Raw genomic sequence first — 27,337 nt, 5'->3', positions numbered from 1 at the left:
GTCTTTTGAGGAATTAGCATAACTCTTTAACTTATGATTCTCTGATTGTGCCTTCTCTGTGTCCTACATGAAAAGGTGCATTTGAAGGAATGGGATGGGATGTGAATAAACATGCACATCTTGTCAGTCATTAGCAGTGGTCAGTTTGACCTTTGAAAGAAGCAGTTTCCCTTCCCAGGTCTGGCAAATGAAGTACATTTCAGCTGGAACTTTCTGGACAATAAGAGAATGACCATGTCAACTTGCTTTCCTGGGCCTTTACTCTTTCTTTAGTGTATAACTGGGGCAGCAGATGGCTGTCTGATGTAGAAGGTTGTCAGAGTGAAATCTGACTTGTAGCCCTGGGGAATGGTCACTTATGAACAAGCAAACCAGGTCAGTGGTTAGAATTTAAAGTGACTGACTGACAGCAAGTGGCAAAGAAATTGAGATTTAAGATTCTGGATTTGTTAAGTTTCTGCTACTTAATGGCATCTCATTTGATTTGGATACTTTCATTCTAATGAGATGACAAAAATAAAAGCATGTTCTAAGAGCAAAACTACATTGTAAAATCCAGTTTTAACTGCTTTCTCAAAACATAGCCTGCAGAGTATGTGGGGGTTGCTATAGAAATGGTGGTTACTGAACCAGCTTCTTATCATGTATGGCGCATACATAGCCGGCACTCGGGAGAACCTAGTCATAATTGGCCTGGAGAAGATTTGTGTCTGCTTCAGATGGTGGACGTTACTGCTGATGCTGTGCACATTTAATTAGTCCTTTAGGTAAGTCATGGCCAGCTTGTCCTTGAATGTGGAGCTTATTTAAAATACAGATCTCATATTTTGTTTCATTTCGTTAGTTTTGGGGGTGGAGGATAATGGGAGGGAGTGGAAGTCCTTAAAGCACTAATTATGCTTATAACTTTAAGAAAATGAAAATCACATTACTGAAATTGTAAATCACACACTCTGGATGATAATAATGTGTAAGTTCAGTTGTAGCAAATGTTACTGCTCCAGGTAGGAGATATTGATGATGAAGGAGGTTGTGCTTGTTGGTGGGCTGGAAGGCAATTGCAGAGAGAAGTGAGAAATCTCCGTACCTTTCTCTCTGTTTTGCTGTGAACCTAAAACTGTGCTTTGGAAAAAAAAACAAGTAATTAATAATAGCATTACTAGCTTATATTTTTCTCCATCATAAGCTACATATCTGGATGAAAGAACTCTGATTGTAATACTAGGTGTTGTGATTGGATTGTAAGGATGAACTGTTTTACCTTTTGTGGGCAAAAGTTAGAACAGAAAAAGGAGTTTATTTACCTACATTAAATATATATTTATATGCATGACATTAATTTTAGTCACACACACACCATTTTTTCCCATGAGAACAGATGCAGTAGTGAAGGGTGTTGAACAAAGAAGAAAGTCAGTTTACCTTAGTGTAATATTAATATATCCCTAAGAACACTGTCACCTGAAATAGGTCATTTCACAGCAAAGATTGAGGCTTAGAAACAAAGAAACAATTCCCAGGAAAAAGAGTCTCTACTTTCCCAGATGTAAAAATTACCCTTAGAAGCAAACTGGACTTCTGTGAGATGTGTAGGAGAAAAGGGAATGATTTACCTGCCAGGAAGGTGGATCAATATGATGTAGCAGATAGCAAAGAAAACTGAGGACATAGGACTTATTTTGAGTAAATGATGACAAAGTGAAACTTTGTCTTGCCAGAGATCTCGACATCCAGTCAATGGTGATTTGCTTGCTCTCTGTCTCTCTCTCTCTCTCTTTTTTTTTTTTTAATATTTTTGGTTTTTAGTTGTAGTTGTTAATGGACCTTTATTTTATTTTAATTTTTATTATTAGTTGTTCAAAACATTACATAGCTCTTGACATATCATATTTCATACATTTGATTCAAGTGGGTTATGAACTCCCATTTTTACCCTGTATACAGATTGCAGAATCACATCGGTTACCCCGTATACAGATTTTTATGTAGTGCTGAGGATCCAACCCAGTGCCTCACACATGCTAAGCAAGTGCTCCACCACTGAGTGACAACCCCAGCCTGGTGATTTGCTCTTTGAGATGCAGATGGGGATCTTTGGGCCACTATAGACCCTTAGCATCCTGGTTGTAGTGTCCTACCCCTCTGGGCTGATAAAAAGGGATAAAGCCAGGGTAATAACACTTGTACTGCCCCTGGGAGTGATCTCAGAACAGGGACAGTTGGTTGTTTTTCAGTTATTACCTAGCAACTCAAAAAACAATCTTATAATACCAATCCATTTCTGAGAATTGTTAAGCCTTTTGTGTTGGTAGCCTCCCCCAAATGACAATTTTCAGAAAATAATACCATCCCACTAGCTCTAGTGTAGCTGGGATTCAAAGTGCTTTTGTTTTAAAACCCTGTTCTTAGGAATTTGGTTTTCTTAAAATATCATTGGATGAAGAGCTAGAAGTTGACATGCTTGGGTTTTAATGAAAACCATTTTTTTGACAAACTTAACAAATAACCGGTGTCTGCTTTTGTGGTCTCAGAGTTTAGAGATCAATATCTACATCAAGATCAATATCAGTCCTCCTCAAAGAAAACCTGTCTTCTTTTAGAGTCAACTTCTAATGACCAATTATGGAGATTCACGTTGTGGACTGTCTGTGGCAAGTTTGTGTCCTGCTGGCTTCCCCCATCACCTAGAAGCCTCCATGCTCCTTGGGATGCTGCTATTTGGCCTGGGTTTTAAGTACAGATGTAACATATTCATTCCAGTATCAGACTGGGTAAAAAGTAATTAGGAAGGTGATGATGCCACAATTTTTTTCAGAAACAAATATCTTAGGGGTATTATATTGCCAATTTCCTCCATTTGAATGAATAATTTATAAGTAAAAATGTTTTGGGTAGATGTGAGTATTGCACTGGATAATACATAGCCTCTGGCATTAGTGGACAGATTACTGAAGCAGCACGCAGCCCAGCAATTGGGACAGCATGGGCTTGAGTGACAGCTCCTCATTAGGTCACTAGTTGTGTGAGCTAAAGTAAGTCCTTGAACCTCTCAGACCTCCATTTTCTCTCCACAATCCCTACCTCAGAGAATTGTTTCGAATGAAGAACAATTACAATAGTACTGGTCATTTGGCGAAAGGCTTTATGGATGTAGGCCATTATTATCATCATCATTGTTGTTCTTGCCTAGTGAATTTTGGGTAAAGTATGATAAGAAAGGAGGACTGGTATGATCAAGCTATAATGTCCCTAAATATAGCATCCCAATCTCACCCTCTACCACCACCAACAACAACCAGGCTGGTATTTAGCTAGGATGCCCCAGCCATCCATCTGACTGGTCAGTGCCCCATGCTCTATCAGCTGTTCCATATTTTGAATATCATTTACTGTTTGGAATTGAATTTCTAAATAACCCTTCAGTTCAGAATGGGTTCTGCCTTTTAATTTGAGCAATGTAAGAATATGCCTTCTGGTGTGCAGAGCAGATCTCTCGCTAGTGCAAAAGCCCAGCCAGCTTCCTGTGTCTGCTTCTTTCTCTCCATTGGACACCACTGACCACTACAACAACCTGTGTTGTCATCCTCATCTCCAGTGAGGCACCAAGGATGAGTACTTGGGGTAGATGAAGATCCCAGATGTCCTTGGTTTCCTGAACAAGATTTAGCACTTCCAACCTGGGGCCTGAAGACCCAACGGACTTCTTTGGCATCTGGTAATTTCTGCAAGGAATTTCAAATTGGGAGGGGGGAGGTTAATAGTGATCTTTTAGAATTTAACTTAAAAATATTCTGCATCATTTGGATTCGATACAGAACTTAAAATTATCAGATGATTGTTGTTGCCTGAATTTTACGTTTATAAATGGACAATTTTATACAATAGGACTAATGAGAACAGAATAGGAGTAGACATGATAGATGAATAATACAACCCCAGCATATGAATAAAAAATGAAAAACTATGTTAGAAGAAAGGAAGTTTTATGGTAAGTTCAGCTTGAGGAACGTGATAGAAGAATTGAATCTTGGAGCTGCCAGACTCAAAAGAAGCCCCACCCTGGCCATCTATGTCCTGGGTATGTTGCGATCCAGACATTTAGCTCACTAATACGTCATCAGGTACTACATTCAATTGATGTTATTAATTTTAATTTCATTTTGCAATAGTATTATATAGCCTTGTTTCTGTTTCTTTTACAAATTTGATTTTATATTTTTATATGAGCTCTAAGCTCTTTTAGATTAGGACACACTTAACACATGATTTTTTTTTTAATAAGGTCATGACTTCATATGAGTTTTTCTTTTATTTTTAAAGTGATTTTGGTACATAATCAGGTCTGAAAATTCTCAAGGTCTACAAGTGTTAGGGATGGGATTGTCCTGGGGGTAAATTACCAATTTCTCTGGACCTAATGTTTCTAGCTCAAAACTATAAAGATATATAAAGCCTACCATCCAATATTATGTAAAGCTTAAGTATGATGTACATTCCTGGCCACATGTTATGTTCCTAATATCATATTATAATTCTTTTTTGCTTCTTTTTTTTATAAGAAGAGAGAGAGGATTTTTTAATATTTATTTTTTAGTTTTCGGTGGACACAACATCTTTGTTTGTACATGGTGCTTAGGATCGAACCCGGGCCTCACGCGTGCCAGGTGAGCGCGCTACCGCTTGAGCCACATCCCCAGCCCCCTTTTTTTGCTTCTTCTCTTGAATCACTCCTTTACAGTCATTTGTATGCATACATGTGGGCAGACACACACCCAGACCAACTCAGCACATACAGAATGTGGTGTATCGAAGTCTCCACAGAAGCACCCTTGCTTGCTCCTCATAAATGTGGTTGTATGTGACAGCCCAGCCATTTGAAATATGTAGTTGAAAGTAGCCAAAATCAAAGGGAAAAAAGTAGGATCACAACTCCAGACCTTTTAGAAGAAATGTTTTTAATCAACTCTTTCTTAACTGAGCTTATCCATTAGGAAAACAGGGTATTACTCTAAACCAACATTTTCCATCATTGTTTTCAAAACTGCACTGGGGTTGGTGAGCTGTCATCTTTCCTCATCAGGAAGAAGCCAAAGGGCATGGTGAGTACTCGAGGCACATGCCGGGCATCCCTGGAAGTGAAGAAGGGGAGACACAGGACAGGGTTTCCTTCATACTGCAGATCCCCTCCTTTTCCAGAATATCAGATTTTTGTGCATTCCTGTTTCTAAGCCAGGACTTAATGTGGCTTAAAAGAATAATGAACTGGATGTGGGAATGCAGAGCCACAGCCCATTCCCAGATGTGTCTTATAATTAGTTGGGGGATATTTGTTTGTTTGTTGTGTTTGAATTTACTGCCAACATTTAAAAGTAGGGAGGGAGGTTTCCCATGGAATTTTCTTTAAAAAAAAAAAAATGAGCAGTTCATTTATCTAACAAATAGCTTCTTCATGCCAGGAATCCCACTGTTGTACACTCTTGGGATAAAACAGTGACAAAACAAATTAGGGAAGGGCCCTATAATTCTGAAATTTTTATTCTAGAAGGAGACGGTGCACTAGTATACTTAGATGGCATAGGTACCAGTTCAGCCAAATGATGATGGAGAAAGTGATTAGTTGGTCAGAGTCTGCAGAGAAGTGACATTTGAACTGAGATCCGCACCTTAAGAGACTGACATGGGACTATTTTGGGTACAGAGCACCCCAGGAGGAGATTAAAAGGTCTTGATTGGTCCACACACACAGCAACCAAGTCACTGCGTAGCACTTTTCCTTAAGTAATGACACAGCGACATCTGTAGGCATTTGAGTCTGCCGACCCCTGACCTGCTTAGCCAAGTGACTAGATTTCCTTGCTGAGCTGATCAGAGATACTTCTGAAATTGCTTCAAGCACTGGCCACTGAGTTGCTGCACTAAACCCACATTGTGGGAAATGGCATCAGGCTTTTTTGAGAAGACTGCTACCCCTACTCAAGGGCACATAACTTAAGAGCTTTGCTGCTGAATTGGTGGTCCACAGATGAGTGGCACCAGCATCACCCAGGAGCTTGTCACAGAGCACCTCAGGCTTTCCTCCAGATCCACCCAATCAGCCCCTACGCTTAGGACATCTCCCGTTTTAATAAAAAGTCTTTAGCAAGACCTGATGGAGAGCATCCTATCATATCTCCAGATGCTTGCTGACTCTGTTGTACCATGCCTCATCCTGGTCTGTTTTTCTAATGCCAGAGCCTACTGGCTGTGCCACCCACAGCCCTTTGCTTCCCCCGCACAGCCTCTTCCAACCTGTAATTGCAAGATGGTATTGAACTTAGTAATGAATGAAATTTTTCTCCAGATGGGGCTAATTAACTCATACTCTGATACTGTTTTCTGGAAATTCATAAATATACACATATACCCATTAAATTTTATTGATGTTAATGTGTGGCCTAATACTTTTGGCCATCTCTTCAAGGCAGAAACTTTCTATAACTGCCGAATCTTTATGATTTCTCATTATTGCTCCTTTCCTAAAATGTATTTCAGTAAGTCCTGTGATAGCTCAGCAAAAGCTTAAAGGAAAAAATATCAAGTTTCTTCAATTAAATTTATTTTTTAAGAATCTCTTTTCCTCTTGGCATGTGCAAAACATTGTGTTTGATCCCCAGTACTGCAAAAAGGAAAAAAAAAAAATCTTTCTCAGAAGGGAACATCTTACAGCCAAATATAGGCTCATTTCGTGTCTTAATTTCTAATATTCAACATATCTGTGATTTTGTGCTTCAAACAGAAGGTTGTTGGTTATAGTGAGTTGCCCTTAAATTTATTCTTGTCCAAACCAGTCCTGAAATGTACTTGTCCGGGGCTATAAGAATCCATCCTTCCACGTCAGTTTCGCTCCTCAGTTTGATTGCTTTCAACAAGAATCATTAGGTAATTGCCCATAAGACAAGTGTTTTGCTATATAATTAATGAGGAATGTTTACTCCTCAAAGATTTCATAGAAAAATAATTCCAGAAAAGGCAAACTAGCTATTCAAAGCCACAGACTTTAATTTGGAAATGAGAAGTCTACTCCACAATAGTGTAAATGTGGAAATTGTCACTGTTCCCACCGTACTGACGAATGTGACTTAAAGGCTGGTGGGACTTTTATATTTTGATGTTAGCGAATGATCCTGCGCCAGTGTGCTAAAGCATGCAACAAAGTAGACTTAGATCTTGGAACTACTATGTGTACAATTGGTAGAAAATTATAGTAGAGGTTAAAAGAGATGAAAGCCTCCAAAAGCAACATCTGTCTGGCTCCTAAAGAAAACCAGTTTATTCGAAGGTCAGGAAGGACATAATAGTGATGGTGATAGTGATGATAATAGTGATGGTGATGATAAGAGGAAGAGGAAGAAGAGCTGCTCAGTTTGAATCTAAGAAATATACTTCTTAAGATCGTTCCCTCAGAGAGCTAATGCTTATCCCATGCCTGGTTCTTGGGCTACCACCACCGAAGTGAAGAGATGGTTATTGACCAGAGAAAACAGCTGAAAAACAGGGGAAATGTGGTCCCCACTGTCTTGAGTTCATGCCTGTATCAGCACAAGTGGCCTCATCTCTCATCACAGATGTTTCCAAATATTGCACAGTGAAAATGTGGGTTTAGGAGTAGAAGTGGCTGTTATTTCACTGTGTGAACAATCACCTTTCAATTGGTAGAACTTTTTTGAGATGGATTTTTGGAGTGGCTGTGGAATTTCTTCCAACTGACTCCCAGCTCAGAAACCTCATAGAACCAACTCCAGTTTTGTTCAGGAAAAATATGTCATGTAGAACATGTTAGCTGCAAGAAGTAGAATGCCCAGCTCCCGTGTATAAATGATGAGGCTATGTATTGCTTGCATACATGACAAAAGAAATGTGAAGCAGAGGCTCCAGACTTGCTCCAGCAGCTCCATGATATCATACAGGACTCTCCATGTCTCTGTGCCATCCCTAGCACGTCAGAGTTCACTTGGAGGATTTTCTTATGCCTTGGAAGTCATCTATGTAGTCAGTTGAGTACTTCTAGTGCTGGGCATTTATCTGTCCAGGGAACTGAGGTCTGACATGACACAGATCTCAAGTGAGAACAGGAGCATGTGTTTCTGTATATTGGCTAATGTTCCAGGTGTCAATGTCAACATGCAATCTCTGAAAGTATAGGTTTTTTACTTAGAGTTTCCTTTCTAAACTCCACAGTGCTCATAAGATCAGGTCGTTCTGCTTGTTACCAAGTGTTTGTTGGAATGAGATCGTGTACCTATTAGACAGGGGCTTCCAAACCAACTAACATGCCAGGTGGGAAAAGCAAGGTAAATATGACCTCCTTAGGTTGTATTAAAATTAGATGTTGTGTTTTAGATGAGTCTTTCCTTGTATTTTACCATTCTTTTGCCTTTCGAGAGCCATTTGCTCCATTTTTGAACTCACTTTTCTTTATATGTTGCAAATAGAAGTTGACCTCATTAGTGCTTGGTAACCAGACAGGAAAGTGGCCCCCCTAGTGATTGCTAGGAGACCCCATCCCATCCTGCATGGGAGCATGAGGCTTGTCTTCTCCTGCCTGTCCCTTATTATGTGTGATAATCATTGTAGTTAAATGCAGCTTCTACATGAAGAACTCAGGGTTCTTTAAACACATTGAACCTTGCCAGCCGAATACATAACTATTTTCCCAAATATGAGGGCAATATTTCAATGCATACTTTTTTTCTTGAAAGTATGTCTTTCTGTGGTGCTGGGCTTAACTTTAGAGAATAATAATTCTGACCCTGGATTCAGAATGTCACTGTTCCATAACTGGTTTGTTCTCCCACCCCTCACATGACCTGTATATGTTATTCAGACAAAGGTTGGGCCGGATGATGTTTCCCAAAAACAGACTGCAGGGGGCGGGGGGGGGGGCGAGAACAGCAACACAGCAAACTATAAGAAAGAAAGCAAAGGGGATCAAATGTAAGTGCAGGTAGGACTGTTTATCATCAGAGCAAATACATCCATAACCCTCAACTCTGGATTCCTAAGGGCATCAGTATGTCAGAACCTATCGTAATAGTTGATCATAATCAGAACCCTGAATTTTAAAGACAAATCAAAAACGTGTTCACTTTTGTAAGACAGGAGAAAGATGCATTTTATTTTTTTTATTATTTATTTTTTAGATATCAGCGGACACAACATCTTTGTTTGTATGTGGTGCTAAGGATCGAACCCAGGCCGCATGCATGCCAGGCGAGCACGCTACTGCTTGAGCCACATCCCCAGCCCGAAAAGATGCATTTTAGAATTTGTATAAAACTGCCTTTTCCAATTTTGCCAAATGTAGACGATAGCTTCCAGACCATGGTTAGGAGGGTGTGCTGAAGGTTGGCACTGAGTGGTACTTCTCCTGACCTCTGTGTAGAGAGGCTTACCTTTTAATCTAGCTTATATATTTGTTTCTGCTTAAGAATACATTAGAGGATTCAAATGCTTTACAACTACTTGAAAACTGACAGTTTAGAAATTTCAGTCATGCAGAATTTCATTTCTTGGTGTTGCCAGAGAGATCACCACATGACCTTCACACACACGAAGTCCCAATAATAGACACGACCAGAAGCCTCAATCAGAGCAAAAAGGCACATGTCACCCAGCTAACTCCTGAGACACCTGCTCAGCAGCCAGATTGATGTGCTGGGACTATGCACCTTCTACAGGTTGAAGCCTGGCACCCTGATAAGGTGTGAAGGGATGAGACACTTGGGGTCCTGCCTGCCTATACCAGGTGACCCTGCCTTGGGCCTGCATGTCCCAGCAACTGCCTGCTTGGAAGGAGGATGCTGAGGGGGCAGTAGGAAGCCACAGAAAGAGGATAAGGAGGAGTAGCCTAGGGAAGGACAGAAAAGCCCAGAGGAAGTAGGCACCACCTGGCTGGCAGATGAACTGCCTGGAGGACAACAGGCAAGAACAACAGGAGCTTTCTTTTGTCCATAGAGTAGGAGCAACTTGGTCCCTGCCTTGCTCTGCCTGAGCAGAGCCCGACACCCCACCACCACCACCACCACATGAACACTGTTAGCATCTGGTCACAGCACCAGCCATCACATAATCTTATTCAACAGAAGAGACATTAGGGAGTTTGTTTGCTCTGCCAGCAGTATCACCTGTGAAGAAGGAATCTCAGGCCTCTGTCCCCAGGCTTGAGCACAATCATCTCTTCTTCTGTGTGCCTGCTGCCCAGGTGGGGAAACCAGCCTGCACCCGAAGCAGCATCAGGATTCCAGTAATGAGAAGCATATGTTTCTAGTACACAATTCATTAATTCTTGTATTCCCTGTAGCTTACTTCCTCCCACAAAACACAGAAACCTTGGAAAATGCTTTGCCAGTAACAGCATGATTGTTGAATCCCAAAACAGTGTCACACCGTAGTCACTGGCTATGTGTGCATTTTACAGAAAATGTATGCCAAAATAAATAACTCTTCCCCAGATGACTCTGCTCCCTTTAGTTTGGAAGAGTAGCATCCCATTTTAATCACACTTTGCGGGGATATCTTTCCAGCCGACCGCAGGTTACCTGATGTTATTTTTGGATTGCATCTGTAGCTTTCACTCCATTAGAAGTACTGTTGAGTTCCTACACTGTGGATATTTCTAGGAGTGGAGAAGACAAAAGGAATATAAGACAAAGGCTCAAACTCTTAAAGCTTACTGTCTTCTAGAGGAGATAAGACCTAGAAAAATAGCCAGCAACCTAAGGTATACCTGATATACTAGAAGGCTTGATTTGTATCTTGGAAGATGGGTAGACTTTTGGAAAAGAGTAAAACTACGTGAGGTTGGACCCATGATAATAGACAAAGCCACACTTTTTGTATTGTGAATTGCAAAGACCAACTTGGCAAGAACCAATGAGGAGTGTGTAGTACAGGAAGAGGTGTTGGGAAGACTGGCCATTCTGTGCCCTCATTTACAGGTCCCCAGCAACTTCCCACTGCTAATGGCATTTGAAGTCCTGCCCAGGTGAAGGCAAACTCCTTCCCACCACTCTCTTGAATGCAACCTGGGTTTCCTTCTGCCCCATTCCTGTCCATCATTCATACCCATTGCTCTATAACAAGGTCCTTGCTATTCCCTTACCTGGAATAGCCTCTCCTTCTTTCTCCTGGCTTCACCCCCTCCCCTTACTGACAAACCCTGACCATCAAAGCTAACTTCATCCTTCTCCCCTGCCCAAAGGGCACTGTTTCCCTTGCTGAACTCCCAAAACAGCTATGACTTCTTCAGTCACTGGTCTTTCTGGCTTCCACTGGCACCACTGCCAGATCCCCGGTCTCCCTAGATGGACCTGGGACCTGTCAGCTGGATGGTGTGTGTGTCTGTGTTCATGTGTGTTCTTCTACCCACTTGGCTTTCCCCAGATGTAACTTGGAGATATTTTAAAGTCTGTTTCACTTGATTTTCTTGTAGAAGGCAAAGGCAAACCTAGGGATAAAGGTAGGTGGTTTGCTCATGAATGAGCAGGAATTAGGGCTGTTTCCAGCTCTTATTCTCTGAGGCCCATTTGTCCTAACCTAAGTATCTGCCCCATTTGAAGAGCAGTCACTCAAGAATCCAATTTGGGGAAAACTGCAGAACAAAGAATGCACAGCCGCCTCCTGGCTGATCCAGAAATCTTGCTATTGGGGGAGCACATGTGTGGGAGTGGGCATGGTATGTAAGTCAGGATGGAACTGGAGGGGGCCCAGGGGCTGGGGCGTGGGGGTGGAAGCAGTCGTAAAAATCCATTCTCTACCTCTGGGGAGATGTTCTTACCCAACATAGAAACCTTTCTTCTTCAGTGTCCAATGTCTTCTGTTTCCTTGGGAGCCTCCATGGGACATAGTAATTCCTCTCAGTTGCCAAATGACCTGTGGGCAGACCCACCTCTGGAAATGAATCTGAATTGGGCTTCTATGTCCTCAGACTCATTTTAGAGTCCTTTCAGTTTAAATTCTGCTCTAATTTGAACAGGAATCATCTGGAGCCACCAGCAAGCCTGTTGCATGGGGACAGCCAGAGAATGCAAAGCTCCCCTGAGTGCCTGGCTTCTCCCACCGTCCGTCTTTGTGTGTCCCTGTCCTTTAAGCAGAGGAGGGGGGCTTTGAGACAGGAGGCATCACATCACAGGGCACCTTTCCATTGCATTTGAATGTTACCATGGCAACTGATAATGTCTAGATGCTGCCCAAGTATTGTTTCTTTCTTCAGAGGGGAAATAATCCACTATTGCCTCAGCCATACGCGCACCTAAGAAAGGCAGAGATGTGGAGATGGGTAGAATATTCGGTACACTTGATCCTTTCAGCATATCCAGCTATGCAGGAGCCCCGAGTGTTCAGCCCACCCTCCAAACTGGTGGGTCAGAGTCGTGGGCATGAGCCATGGGAGAGCTTCACCTGCCTCTCCCTTGTCTTCTGCCCACAGCAGCGCTCCCGGGCCTCAGAGAGCAGTGTGCTCTGCAGTGTTTCCACTTTGGGCTGGGAAACCTCCTACAACCTCAGGCAAGTTAATCTTCCTCAGTGGTCTGCTCTGACAAACTTTACAAAGTAACCAAATAATCAGACCCTGGGAAGGTTGGTAGGAATACAGCATGACAGAGGGGAAGCAATAACCCCGCCCTGGATGGAGGTCGGGTGGGCCTAAGTACCTCCACTGTGCTTTCCAGCACCAAAAGGCCTTGGAAGGGTTTTACAACTCCCCAGTCCTCAGTTTCCTCATCTGAAAAGGGACCCTGAGGCCTACTCTGTTTGATTGTTTGAGAATTTTAGATAAAATATATGTAAGACATGTATACTGTGACTAGGTAGTACATAGTGGTTCCTTAATGACAATTAAAGTAGTGACTGATGATAAAACCTGAACTTACTTTGACTTATTCAGTGTTTCTTAGCATTACAACCAACTGAATTTTTTTTCTTAAATACTCACTTAAGCCAGGCTTACTGGAACAGAATTTGCAAAGATTGAGGAATTATACATTTAAAATTAAAAAAAAAAAAAACAACTTTTGGGCTGGGGATGTGGCTCAAGTGGTAGCGCGCTCGCCTGGCATGCCTGGCATGCATGCAGCCCGGGTTCGATCCTCAGCACCACATACAAACAAAGATGTTATGTCCGCCAAAAACTAAAAAATAAATATTAAAAAAATTCTCTCTCTCTCTCTCTCTCTCTCTCTCTCTCTCTCTCTCTCTTAAAAAAAAAAAAACTTTCTAAGTAATTGTAACATAGCCAATCTGTGATTAGGTATAAGAAATTTATTTGTTCAAAGATAATGATTATAAACAACACAAGATTCTCCCCCCTCTTTTCACTTCCAACAGCCCCTGGCATGCTGCCATTATTCTATTTCTGCACTGCAAAGGCTTCTGCTGAAATTATCTGTGTTTGGAAAGAGGGATATTTAATAAAGTGGCTGAAACTACTTTGATTGGGAGAAGGCAAAGAAAGACTAAAATTGTTCACCTTTTCCCTAAAGGGAAGTTGAAAAGAATTTTTACAGAGAGCTGTATGCAGTCTCCAGGTGATGATTTAACTCTCCAGACTACCAAATGAGCTCTAAACATGACATTTAAGGTGACTTTTACAAGTACATAAGCCTTAAATAGGAGTTTCGCATGCTCATAGCTGAAGTTCTTTTCTGAATCCCACAGGAACGTGGCTGAAGAGCGGTCTAGGCCTCGTGCACCAGGAAGGCAGCCAGCTAACGTGGACGTACATTGCCCCCCAGCTGGGGTACTGGGTGGCAGCCATGTCTCCTCCCATCCCAGGTAACATGAAGCCAACACTGGCGATGATGGGGATTGATTTCTTTGAGGGCTCAGGCTAAGTATGCATTTGAAAATAACCTCAGCAGAGAGATTACATCCAACTCAAAACTGCTTCAAAGTCTGAAATCAAATGATGGAAAAAAGGCATTTTGTGGGGGTGGAAGAGTTCTGGTTGGAACTTTCCCATTTAAGATAAGAATAATGCATGGAAAATAGTCTTGCCTCCTGTCTCTGTTTTGCTCGGACAGCTGCCATGGGGCATTCTTAATCAGAAGCCCACAGAGGAGGCTCAGACCTCCTCCCTAATTACCAAAACAGCTGGGGCCTGGTGTGAGCAAGCTCATAGGAAGAACACTCAACAGAAGAACTAGCAGAAAGTCACCATAGTGGCAAAATATTTGATTTGACATTTCCAAACTGCTTACATGCAAATTAATTGCTCTGTGCCCAAAAGAATAATCTCCACTTTGAGTATATGAATTCACTCCTATTTTTTAAAGTGTGATTCAAAAATGTGATTTTTAACCTACATTCCCAAATATATATTCCAAATTGTTTTGCAAAATGGGCATCTCACAAGAATCATTTCTAGTTATGTCTTCCATTGCTACATTTTTCTTTAGAATCCATAACACTTGAACTGCCTACCTTCGTGAAACTGTTCTGTAGTGGCCAATCTTATACTTATAGGCACCTTTGATTGCTATTTTTTTAAACACATCTAAAAGTCATGCACACCCAAGTCTGGTGAACAAAATAGGAGATTGAGCTAGGTCAAAATGTGCTGTGATTAAAAAGTCTCTCTGGCAAATTAACCATGAAGGCATTTCCAAATGGAAGTTCAAAGTATTTTAGTAAGGGAATTATCACTGGAATTAACACATAAACTCCCAAAGTAACTAACGTGTTGGAGACCATTTGTAGATGGGTGTTAAAAAGTTTGTTACATTGATTTTATGTTCCCATAGCAAGAAAATTTACACTTCAGATATGTGTTTTTCTTGATGGTGTGGTTCTTATAGTATTGTAAGCATGAACCAGGTACAAAAATGCCCCGTTTTCCTAATTTGAAATATTAAGAGAATGTGACTAGGAAGAAAGAAAGAAAAGAAATTCCTTAGGTACCAAAGCAGAAGCCACAAAGCCCATGCATTAAAGTGAACTTTTGTTTTAGACAGATTTCAAAACAACTGTGGCTATCAGTTTTCTATGATGTCACAGATGAATATATGCTTTTGTAAAAAGGAAAGGAGACTGACGAACACAGCCATGAAGTAAGAGACTCAATAGCTCTGAGAGCATCCACAGCCCAGCCTGATGGTATTTAATGTGTGGATACAGGCGTGGGTAAACTCACAGCCATCAATTTATTAAAGCAAATGACAGTAATGCTGTGTTTTCACAAGTCCAAAACCAAGAAGAAAATAATGGGGGTTTCATTCTTTAATTCTCTGCTTAAGAAGGAAGCAAAGCACAGCTATGAATTTTCTGCAGATTTCCAGTGGCAGAGTTTGAAATAATTACCTTCTGAGTACTGAACACACCAAGTTTCAGTTTTCTGGAAATGATTTTTATATGTACCTAATGCATGTTTTGTTTGTCTCATTTTTGTGGTGCTGGGGATCAAACCCAGGTAGCCAAGTTTTCTTGGTGGCTTCTCACAAGGCTCCCCGTCTGGGGAGGTTGCCTTTGTATAAGAAGTTGTATATGGAACAAGTGAAGTGAAGCAGTGTGGAGTTCTTTTTCCAGCTTGCTAAACATTCATCCCTAACATCCCACACCACTGAAGTGAATTATATTTGGAAGAGAATGGTGTTCTCTTTTGGACTCAGAAATGCCAATATTTTCAAAAATTGATAAACCTCTTTCTGTTGATCTAACTCTTAAGAGATTTGGCTCCTTAAAATGATTTTTGAAGAAATCTGTCTCTTGACTTATCAAAAAAAATTTTTAAGCAAATGGGTATTTGTGGGATTTAGTAATCATAATCAGGCTACCCTGGAATACTGTGAAACCACAGTTTTTTTCCTTTCTCTGCATTGGCCCACTGCCAGGATATTGGCCACCAATGAATGCTCAAAGCCCAGATATTGTAATTTGCAGAGGTTTTTGTTGTTGATCCATTGTGTCTGTAATATTAAGACAAATTTGCACTATTTTTAGACTTAAAAGATATGAATTAAACTCCTATTTCTTGGGATTCTTTACAATATATATTTTTAAATGAAATATTTTTATCTCTAGTAACCTTATCTGTAAATTCTAAAGAGGTCTGTGGCTATCCGGGCTTGATGCAATACACCTGTAATTCTAGCTAGTTGTGAGGCTGAAGCAGGCTGATCACAAGTTCAACACCATTCCAGGCAACTTAATGAGACTCTGTTGCAAAATACAATTAAGAGAGCTGTGAATGTAGCTCAGTAGTAAAATGCTTGCCTGGCAGGAGCAAGGCCCTGGGGTTCAGTCCCCAGTACCACTAAAAAAAAAAGAAAAGAGGTCTGTGGCCGTGTGCAATTAGTCTTTTTAAAAATGTAGAAGAATGTTTTATTGTTTTACATGGAAAGAATTTTCATTACACTTAACAGCCTGTAACAAGTTATTGACTTTTTAAAGTCATAGTAAATTTATGTCATATATTTAGACAGTGTAAATTTATGTCATGCATTTAGAGAAAGGGCACTCTATATAGTAATAATTGGCTGTCCAAACATATCTAGAATAAGATCTTTTGTTTTATTTTTCCTGTCATATAAAATCTCCAGATACTCAGATCATCTCTTAAAGGTGAGAAACCCCTTATTATGTTCTCTTGCATCCATTTGCTTTTATTAAAAGATCATGGGTCTGGGGTCGTGGCTCAGTGGTAGAGTGCTTGCCTACCATGTGTGAGGCACTAGCTTCAATTCTTGGTCCTGCATATAAATAAATAAAATAAAGGTCCATGGACAACTAAAAAATATTAAAAAAAAAAAAGAGCATGTATTTAGAATGCTGAACATGCTGCCAGGTGAGGCTCACTTCTCAGACAAGAAGAGTCTCTTGACACAGCCACATTCCTATTTGAGTTTTGAAAGTGCTGCTGGCCCCGGAAGCTTCCATAATAATGTTGATTATGGAATGAAATGGTGATGGTGCCACAAACCCATCAATCAAAGGTATTTTTGTCTGGCCTTTGCTTTGTGCCCCTGCCAGGAAGAGTAAGAAAAAAGACATTATGTTCTCAACTAATTATCCCTCTTTTTATTTAAAGGTATCAAAATATCTAAAATGCCATTTTCTGACCTTCTAGGTCCCGTTGTAACACAGGACATTACCACGTATCACACCGTGTTTCTTTTGGCCATTTTAGGAGGAATGGCTTTCATACTTTTGGTTTTGCTGTGTCTCCTTTTATATTATTGCAGGTAAAGTGTTACCATTTTGGCAATATCTTTTTTAATGTCGAAGTTCTTGTGCAATTGATATTTGGAAGCATTGGTATGAAGTTGCTTTTTTGTGTTTTTTTTTTCTAAATTGAGATCCTTTTTGTTGTTGTGAAACAATATCTACAAACTCAAATGCATGATCTAAATTACAAATGAAACTACACGATGTGTAAGGCCAAGGGGAGTTGTATAAAAAACATTTGACAATTGTCATCTGATTCCCTGGGAGTACTCCCAAATACTGATGGAGAGATGATATTCTCAAGATCAAAGCAGAATTATTATTATTTTGATGCCACGTCTGCTCACTGAGCAAGAATGTTTATCGTTGGCTCTTGGGTGACCCCTTACGAATGAATTAGTTGGCTGTTCTTACAAAAACTTGAGGATCACTCTCCAGATGCTGCTGCTCTGGGTCAGCATTGGGTGAGTGAGGGTTTGTGGTGAGAGGTTTCTGGCCCCTGATGAGTTGTTTTGTTTCTCCTTGTGGAAATTGAGAGTTAGTACTTTGCCTGAAACTTGAAACTGTTCCATCTTGAGAATCTCTAATCTCTAGTTGTGGGTCGTGTCTTTGGTCACAGGAGGAAGTGCTTGAAACCCCGTCAGCACCACAGAAAACTGCAGCTTCCGGCAGCCCTCGAGAGTTCCAAAAGAGATCAGTCCACTTCCATGTCGCACATCAACTTGCTGTTCTCTCGTCGGGCGTCGGAATTCCCTGGCCCTCTGTCCGTTGCCAGTCATAGCCGCCCAGAGGCCCCAGCGACCAAGGAGCTGATGAGTGGGGTCCACTTAGAAATGATGTCCCCCAGCGGAGAGGGGGACCTGCACACACCCATGCTGAAGCTCTCTTACAGTACCTCACAAGAATTTAGCTCCCGGGAAGAACTGCTCTCCCACAAGGAAGAAGATAAAAGCCAAACCTCCTTTGATAACTTGACTCCAAGTGGGACACTGGGCAAAGACTACCATAAATCAGTGGAAATTTTTCCCTTAAAGGCAAGAAAATCTATGGAAAGAGAAGGCTACGAGTCCCCCGGCCACAATGACTACAGGGGCAGTTATAATACTACACTATCCCAGACTTTATTTGAAAAGCAGGACCGAGACGGCCCAGCATCCGCAGGAAGCAAACTCACCATTCAGGAACATATGTACCCTGCGCCTTCATCTCCTGAAAAAGAGCAACTGCTGGACCGCAGACCTACTGAATGTATGATGTCGCGATCCGTGGATCACCTGGAGAGACCGACGTCTTTCCCGCGGCCGGGCCAGTTGATCTGCTGTAGTTCTGTGGACCAGGTCAATGACAGCGTTTACAGAAAAGTGTTACCTGCCTTGGTCATCCCTGCCCATTATATGAAACTCCCAGGGGACCATTCCTATGTCAGTCAGCCTCTGGTTGTCCCAGCGGACCAGCAGCTGGAAATTGGAAGACTTCAGGCTGAGCTCTCCAACCCCCACGCAGGGATCTTCCCACACCCGTCCTCTCAGATGCAGGGCCAGCCCTTGTCTTCCCAGGCCATCTCTCAGCAGCACCTGCAGGAGGCAGGCACTCGGGAATGGAGCCCTCAGAACGCATCCATGTCAGAGTCTCTGTCCATCCCAGCATCCTTGAATGATGCGGCTCTGGCTCAAATGAACAGCGAGGTGCAGCTCCTGACAGAAAAGGCTTTGATGGAACTTGGAGGTGGGAAGCCACTTCCACACCCCCGGGCGTGGTTTGTGTCCCTGGACGGAAGGTCCAATGCTCATGTTAGACATTCATACATTGATCTCCAAAGAGCTGGAAGGAACGGAAGTAACGACGCCAGTTTGGACTCTGGTGTGGATATGAATGAACCAAAATCTGCCCGCAAGGGAAGGGGAGACCCTTTGTCTCTCCAGCAGAGCCACCCACCTGTCCAGGAGCACCAGCAGAAAGAACCCAGGGCCCCGGACAGCGCCGCCTACACGCAGCTGGTGTACTTGGATGACATGGACCCAAGCGGCAGCGAGTGTGGGACCACAGTCTGCACCCCCGAGGACAGTGCGCTGCGATGTTTGTTGGAAGGCTCGAGTCGGAGAAGTGGTGGACAGCTGCCCAGCCTGCAGGAAGAGACGACCAAACGAACTGCAGATGTCCCCCCGGAGCCATTAGCCAGTCCCCACCAGAGAAGATCTGCTCATGACGACGAAGACGATGACGATGATGATGACGACCAAGGAGAAGACAAGAAGAGCCCCTGGCAGAAACGGGAGGAGAGACCCCTGATGGCATTTAACATTAAGTGAGCTGTCACAGAGCCACCCAACCGTGGGATATAACCTTGCCAAATATCCTTTCTTACTGAAGCACGTACCTGTTTGTGGAGGAGCCGAAGAAGGGCTACCGCAGGAGTGGACGTCCGCTGCGTGGGCATTGCCCTATCAATGGTAGAAGGGAGTTAAAGTTATTTCTCAGAATAAAGGATGACTCTGGTAGATGCTGCACCTCCAGGGAGGTGGCTGGGAGAAGTGTCTGAACGTCGTTCCACAGACTTGACCTGTCCACCCACCAGGGATGCTGCAAAACCGCCCGTGATGTTGCTACACTCCAAGGATCACCTCAGTTTTCCCTCGGATTCTGGGAACAGATGAAACTCTTTTTGCATTGCTTGAATCCATTTTCTCACGATAATGCTACTGTGAAGCTATTCTTGAGAAATGAGGGTGGCACTCTGTGTCCCAAGGTAGGCATTATCTCCAAGGAAAACTATGCATTGCTGCTTTGTTTCTTATTTTGCTTAGATTTTGCTTTGGTTAGGGCTTGTTTGGGGATTTGCTTCTTCTCTCTCTATTTTTCTTTTCAATACAATTTGGTTGTAAAAATTGCATTCCCTCATTTTAATCTGTTCTACTTCTCAGTGGTTTGTTTTTGGTGTCTCCCTTCAGGAACTCCTGAGTGTCATCTTTTAACATCCAAGCCTTTTAATGAAATCGTACTGAAACTTTTATCAGCTAAGAGTCTTTCAATTCTGGTCCCATTAACTCCAAGTGCCTTTTTTACAGTGACAACAGACAGTCCCTCAGTTTTTTGGTTTTTCTTAATCCCTTTAATTGAACTGCCTGGATTTTATATAAAGTTATTAAATGATATCCCTTTTCTTTAAACTGCATGCTGCCAAGTGCCATTTGTGCTCAGCATTCTCATTTCAGCTCAGTGTACTCTCTAGTTACCCTGTGTAATGTGGGTTCTGTTTAGCTAAGATAGACTAGAGGACACTTTAGAGATGCCCTTCCCTACCCCATCCCTTTGGCCATAAGCCACCGTTATGGTTTTATTGGCTGTTTGTATATACGGTTGGTTGCATATTAACTCTGGAATCCTATGGGCTGATCTTGCTCGGCAAACATGAGAGTATGGACTGAGCAAGGGGACTGAATGTGACTATTAAAAAAAAAAAAAAACTTATGTACTATCCAAAAGTGCCAGAATGACTCTTCTGTGCATTCTCTCTAAAGAGCTGCTTAGTTATCCAAAAATGAAAATTCAAAATAAACTCAGAAGAAAATAAAACTATTTTGTGGTCATTTTAATTCATTCCGAACCATCATCTGTTGCAAAATCATTACTAAGACTTTTTAAATCATTCCTTGACAGCCTAAAATGTGGTGGTTGGACTTGTAAACACAGCCACCCCGGGATTTTCACTGGGGTGAAAATCCTTAAAACCCACCTTTGTCTTCAGTGTCATTCAAGAACAGAAGGTAACATTTTGTTGTTTTTCAGGTAAGGAGAGATGTCTGTGCTTTACAGGAAACTGGTGTTTTAGATCTAGTATCGATCCATCTTGGAACAGCTTCAAGAAGATTTTGTTAAAATGACCTGAATCATCTTGGATATATAATGCTGTTCATCAAAAGTGTTAATGGAGATGATGTCAAAACCTGGATTGGAAGAAATAAGTTGAGCCAGCCGTTTACAGTCAGCAGCTTCCTTACAAAATCTTCATTCATGAATTCTATACAGACAGAAAATCAAACTGGTTGCTATTATTTTAATTCTTCAATGCTGACATTTAATATTTGGCTTGGCAGGGGGTGGGGGCGATAGTTGAGAAAGTTCCCCAAGAGTCAGACAACTGTGGTCCTGCACCTGTGGTGTAAGAACTGAGGTAGAGTTCATTCTGGAGTGAACATTCTCACCAGTAGGTGGCAGTGAAGCCGAGCAGACTGGGCTAAGAATCCAAGGAGAAGTTATTGGTCAACTCCCTCAAAACAAAGCATAAGATGCCTCCTGGTGAATGCCCAGGGCAGATATTGGTGGTGGGGGCAGAAAGGAGGATGTCAGAGCTCCTTGCTGTAACTGGTTCCCTCTCAGCCTAGGGTTGCTGCCAGTAGAATTATCTCCTTCAAGTATCAGTTTCCAGGAAGCCCTGTTCAATGCATGTCACCTGTGTGTGACACATGAACCCTTAGCACCGATTATGGGAGATCTGGCAGGAATATTGGGGAGAGCTGCCTTTCTGACTCCTTAGGTGAGACATAATCTAGGTTGACTGTGGTTGTGGAATGTATTGAGCAGCCAGTAGTGGCCACAACTTGGGAAGGCAAGGAAAGTGGGTTTGCCAAAGGGGAACTGGTTCTTCTAAAGGTGAAGTTGATTCAGTCTTACTGTTATCCATACTTGGCCTTAGAGGTTAAGATTTTTTTCTCGGGGCTGGGGATGTAGCTCGCTGGTAGCGCGCTCGCCTGGCATGCATGCGGCCCGGGTTCGATCCTCAGCACCACATACCAACAAAGATGTAGTGTCCGCCAAAAAACTAAAAAATAATATTAAAACATTCAAAAAAAAAAGATTTTTTTCTCATGGTGCCAACACTGATCGTCAGCCTAGAATGCTCTAGACAGCCTAGAATTCTCTAGACAAAGTCTGACTGCAGATTTTGAACACTTCATCTTTATGTCATGGTATTCCAAATTAAGTGTATTACCTGAAGGACCAGAGGCATCAAGGGCATCTTGCTCCTGCCACCTAATGGTGAGTTTTCAGTTGCCTGCCTGGCAGCAGGTTTGATCTAAATACAGCTCTCTATGGCCAGCTCTGGGAGGTGGGGGAGGGAATGCCCAGGGGTGAGTCAGCCCCTGGTCTGCCTACGGGCTAGGTGGATGAGGAGACTGAGATCCATGGAGTCCCTCTCTGGAAACAAAAGCTTGAGAACAACAATTTATTCCAGTTTCAAAAGCTTGTCCAGAAAATGTGTTTATTCTTTGTTTTCTACCTAATCAACCAAATAAAGGAGATGTGGTTAAATAATTGAAGTCACTCAGCTCAAAGCAGTGATGTGCCCAAACCAGCTCTTTGGAAATAAATTCATTTGAGCTACAAATGTTCCTAATGAAGCATGTGTCAGACACAACTTGCAAATAATAATAAAGTACATCACATTCCCTTTTGTCAATTTCCTTTGACAATTGATTCTCACCCAATGCTTTTGTTGATTGTCATCATAGCCAACCTATTGTTGTGACTGACAACGAGTATAGTTCAGACATGAATGCTATTATTTAATGATTAAGGTGAAATTGAAACAGAAAGATATATTTCAGAATGTCACTCATGGAGTGGCTTCTTTGCTGAGTCAGTTTTTAAATAGTAGCAGACTGTTCGCTCAGACATTTTTGGTGCTGTTTGCAGTGTACCAACTTCAGACATTGTCCTATTTTAAGTTTCAAACCACATTGTTAACATTTTCTGTATCATTTTCTCAAATCTCTAAGTCAACCAATCAAGACCTGATCTATAGTATTTGCCAATTTCTGTGGTATAGATACTCCCAGTGTGGCTAATTTCAAGCAACTAGAGAGATGTCACTGCACCTAAGAGCCTAGTGCTGAAGCGATGTGTCGTGCGAAGGCTGAGATGCACATCAAGGAGAGAACATGTGTGTTAGAGAAGTTTCATTCAGCAATGTTCCAGGGATGGCAATGTTAATGAATTAACAATCTATTAAGTAAGATTTTTTTTTTAAGAGAGAGAGAATTTTTTAATATTTATTTTTTTTAGTTCTCGGCGGACACAACATCTTTGTATGTGGTGCTGAGGATCGAACCCGGGCCGCACGCATGCTAGGCGAGCGCTTGAGCCTCATCCCCAGCCCCATAAGTAAGATGTTTTTAAACAGAAACACCCAAAATAACAAGGTTATGTAATTGATCCATTGAAAGAAATGTGACCATAGGCTTGCAGAAGCCCACCCCTATGTTGGCCCCTAGGAGCAGTGGCTGTGACATTGTCCTTGCTAATTCAGTGTTACAGAGAATGCACAGAACACAACTGCTACAGATAATGAGAACTGCCTATCGTGAACACTTAGGAATGATGATTTTTTTAAGGAAAAATTTTTAATTTTTGTTAATATATGTAGTTAGATTTGTAAGACTTGCTTTTTAATAATGGCCATGTATAACCACTGACTTGCAATGTTCCTGAAGTTATAAATCCCTCCCTCATAAACTCACTCTGGAATGCCATGTGAACAAAGGTCTACCTAACTCCTTGTCTCTTGCCTTTTAACTTTTATTTTTCGTTTTCTTAAGCCTTTTTATTTTGAAATCACTTTACAGTTACAAAGAAGTTGCAAAAATAGTACAAAGAGTCCCTGTGCCTTTTGTCCAGCTTCCATAATATGTCCTACAGAAATGTGGGACATTTGTCAGCACTAAGAAATCAGTGCTGTTACCATACAAACTGTATTCCATTTCTGCAGGGGGGGGGGGTTTCATTAATATCCAAAAGGTACATATTTTAGTTGCCCAACAAGAATGACATTTATCATTCTTTTAAAAATTAGTACATTGGGCTGGGGATATAGCTCAGTTGGTAGAATGCTTGCCTTGCATGCACAGGGCCTTGGGTTTAATCCCCACTACCACACACACACACAAAAAAAAAAAAAGTAAAAAGTAAAAACAGATAAAGGAAAGTCAGTTACCAACAACTACCATGTAGACACAACTGCAGCTAGCATTTTGGTGTTTATCTGCAATTCTTTTTTTTCTATTTCATTTAATTGTTGATGGACCTTTATTTAATTTACTTATTTATATGTGGTACTGGATCAAACCTAGTGCCTCACACATGCCAGGCAAGTACTCTACCACTGAACCATAACCCCAACCATTTCCTGCAACTCTTTACCCACATAAATGCACATTTCCTACAAAAAGATGCTCACCCTCACCCTACCCTGCAATCTTCTTCTCCCACTAAACAGTATATTGTTAACAGCCTTCCCTGCTGGCACTTGTAGCTCCAGATCATAATTTTTATTTTATCAAGATCTTTTATTTTAACTTTTTGAAACTTCAGGTGGAAATTTCTGATTAGGACAGGAAGATCTAGGTGCTCTTCAGGTGTTAGTGGTAACTGGGTGTAATATGGGCAATATTCATTAAAGAAGGATCAGGTACCCTCCCTAGGTGCAAGCCTGGCTGCAGGAGGTGGGAGGGATGCATGGAAGAGTGTGCCCTAGGCTATACCAGCAGATAGCACCATCCGCTTAAGTGACAGAGACCCTATGCATCTGGAACTTTCTTTAGTATAAATTAGCACAGATAAATGCAAAAGGAGTGAGACAAAGCATCCAAGAATGTGAGACCAAAACCAAAAAGGCAGAAGACCATAAAGCCTAATGATAATTGGGCTACAGTATGATACTGTACGATTTCCTGTGTCCCTCTTCTTGGAGACATTGCTTTTTCAGACCTCCAGTATTGGAGGACAAAGGGATATTAGAATGAAATTATAGATAGAAACATGATTTTTCAACCATTTAGGAATTCCATGATCCTCATTTTCTGTTGTTTACCACAGTTAAAACAACATGCAATAATGTTTTGAGACACTTATAACAACCCTTGATATTATGGAGAACCTATTTGAGTGGGCACGATGGATGTTGTGACCTTTGGCAGTGAGCAATGGAGAAGGGCAGTTGCCATAATGGAGGGGGAAAGATCCAGCCAGACTTTTTAGGTGAAGTAGAAATTGCAAGCCTTTCTCTCGCCTTTTACATTTAAAGCTATGAATATATATATATACACCAAAATACCTGACAAATGTTTTTTTTTTCCTTCTTTGCAGTGTGATGATTTGTTTAATGTTCATATTCTGGTATTGCAAAGTGGTTAATCATTTGTGTAAGACCATTTGTACCTCAACAGAATGAACAGGAATTGAGGAGTTTTAGCATCTTGAACATGAAAGAGCCATGAAGATCTCATGCTGAGGAAACTGAAGCCTGAAACCACAGGGATTGACCTCCCCAGGCAGGCAGTGAGTGACCACGTGGAATCCAGGCCCCACCTCCTTACAGTATCACAGTGTGCAGCCACTTCCACAGGCTGTTCTCCATCCCCAGCTCTTTTATACCCTCTGCCCTCTGTCCACATTCTACATCACAGTAGATACTCAAAATTAGAACCTAAAGCATTGCAAGCCACAATAATTATTCAGTTTCTAAGGTTGTGGAAAGAACCCCGGACTTGAAGTCAAAGACCTGGGTGTCAGCCTGTCTTTGGGGGTCAGATAGATGACTAACTTCTGATGCATTAGAAAGAGGGCAGGAATGTTTGCTATCCTCCGATCTCTGGGTGGGTTGAGTTCAAATAAGGCAATGAATATTAAAGCTTCTTGTTAAACTGTAAATTGCTATACCAATATAAGTAGTTACTCCTTTTTATATCCTGTAGTTCTCTAATCATTGCTACAGTGCAACAGTGGACTTTGGTTTTTAGTTTTTGGTCTTAATTTTGAGTTTTGTTGGTTTTTTGGTGTTTGGTTTTTTGTTGTTGGGTTACAGGTGGTGCCTTCTGGAAAACTGAGGCATCATGAAGGCCCCCCCTTCAAACCCTGATTCTTGAGATCAAGTCAGAAAGATTTCAGACCAGTTGCTCAGAGTAACTGGCATGAGTTTATTAGAAGGGAGGGGAAAGGGAACACTCACTCATCAAGGGAGAAAGTGAGTCCTCTCAGAGAAGGGAGGGACCCTGTGTGCCTCTCTTGCCCTCCAGTTTTATTGGGGGTCCCGGGGACGTTTCCAGAGAGTCCTGCCCACGTCCATCTCTTTTGACTGACAGCAAGATGACATCAGGTTTTCAAGTCCCCTCGGCCATGCCCACTCTAGGTCACCTTGGCTTGTGCTAACTGGTTCTAATTGGAACCTGTTCCTAAAAATTCTATGGCTAAGGAAATTACCCTTATCTCTGTGAGTTCTGGGATCTGGTCTGTGTAAGGGTCACAGAAGTCTCTTCTTCAGGGTAGCATATTTTCTTCTTATCAGCATTTCAGAGCCTAAATTTCTCCTACAGACAACAGGTAGTTTGCTGAGGAATGTAACATAACCTGTTCACTTAAGCCAACAGGGCTGCAGATAAATTGCTTTTTCGAAGTGAAAGCATGTAGGGGTCAGCACAGTGGGCCCATTTTATAGATTTATTCCCTTAACCTCATGCTCCCACCACTCACATCTGTCTGTCCCATGTCAGTTGTTTTAAGAGCTACTGTTTAGTTCCACTTTGGGGAAAATGTTAGAGAAAATCAATAGTCTCTTCTTTCCCCATTCTTACTGCTTTCTACAAGCTTCAGTTGAATGAATAATCTCTCCCTTTGCCCAGCTAGCTGGTTTTTTTGTAAGGGGTTTGAAGTTAACCAGTAGGGTCAATGAAGCTGCAGCCTCCTTTCATGGACTAAAGTCCCCTCTTACCCATAAGATATGTCTCAAGACTCCCAGTGGGATCCTGAGATCATAGGCAGAACTGAACCCTATGTACATACACACCAGTGATAAATTTTATGCAGTTAGTAATAAATCAGAACAATTACACAATGCAGAGTACATTAGATTGACCCGTACCCTCAACCACACACAAAGACACTGGAGTGACTAACAGGCAGGCAGCATATATAATGTGGGATGTTGAACAAAGGGATGATTTGAATCCCGGACAAGATGGAGCAGGATGGTAAGTTTTCCTCATGCGACTCAGAATAGCATGCAATTTAGACCCAGAGAATTGCTGATTTCTGAAAATGTCCACTTAATATTTTCCACTGATTGCAATTGACCTTGGGTAATTGAGAC

At 41.7% G+C, this 27,337-nt stretch overlaps 1 protein-coding gene across 3 annotated transcripts in view; it reads left to right on the top strand.

Annotated features, from left to right (window-relative positions):
* The window catches only part of FAM171A1 (family with sequence similarity 171 member A1), a 116,764-nt gene extending 95,992 nt beyond the window's left edge, over positions 1–20,772 (top strand). The window contains exons 6-8 of one of the 3 annotated variants that reach the window (XM_081297634.1): positions 12,488–12,543; positions 13,693–13,809; positions 17,816–20,772. In XM_081297634.1, the coding sequence (XP_081153760.1) occupies positions 12,488–12,543; positions 13,693–13,809; positions 17,816–19,505 (1,863 nt within the window). In that variant the 3' untranslated portion in view covers positions 19,506–20,772. Of the gene's footprint in view, positions 1–12,487; positions 12,544–13,692; positions 13,810–17,098; positions 17,214–17,815 lie in introns of all 3 variants that reach the window. The other 2 variants (XM_081297633.1, XM_081297635.1) reach the window with 2 other exon arrangements.
* The last annotated feature ends 6,565 nt before the right edge of the window (positions 20,773–27,337 follow it).

This window comes from Spermophilus citellus (genome assembly GCF_964194105.1).
Source record: "Spermophilus citellus genome assembly, chromosome: 6".
Lineage (NCBI taxonomy): Eukaryota > Metazoa > Chordata > Mammalia > Rodentia > Sciuridae > Spermophilus > Spermophilus citellus.
This window is presented reverse-complemented; position numbering and strand designations above follow the sequence as displayed.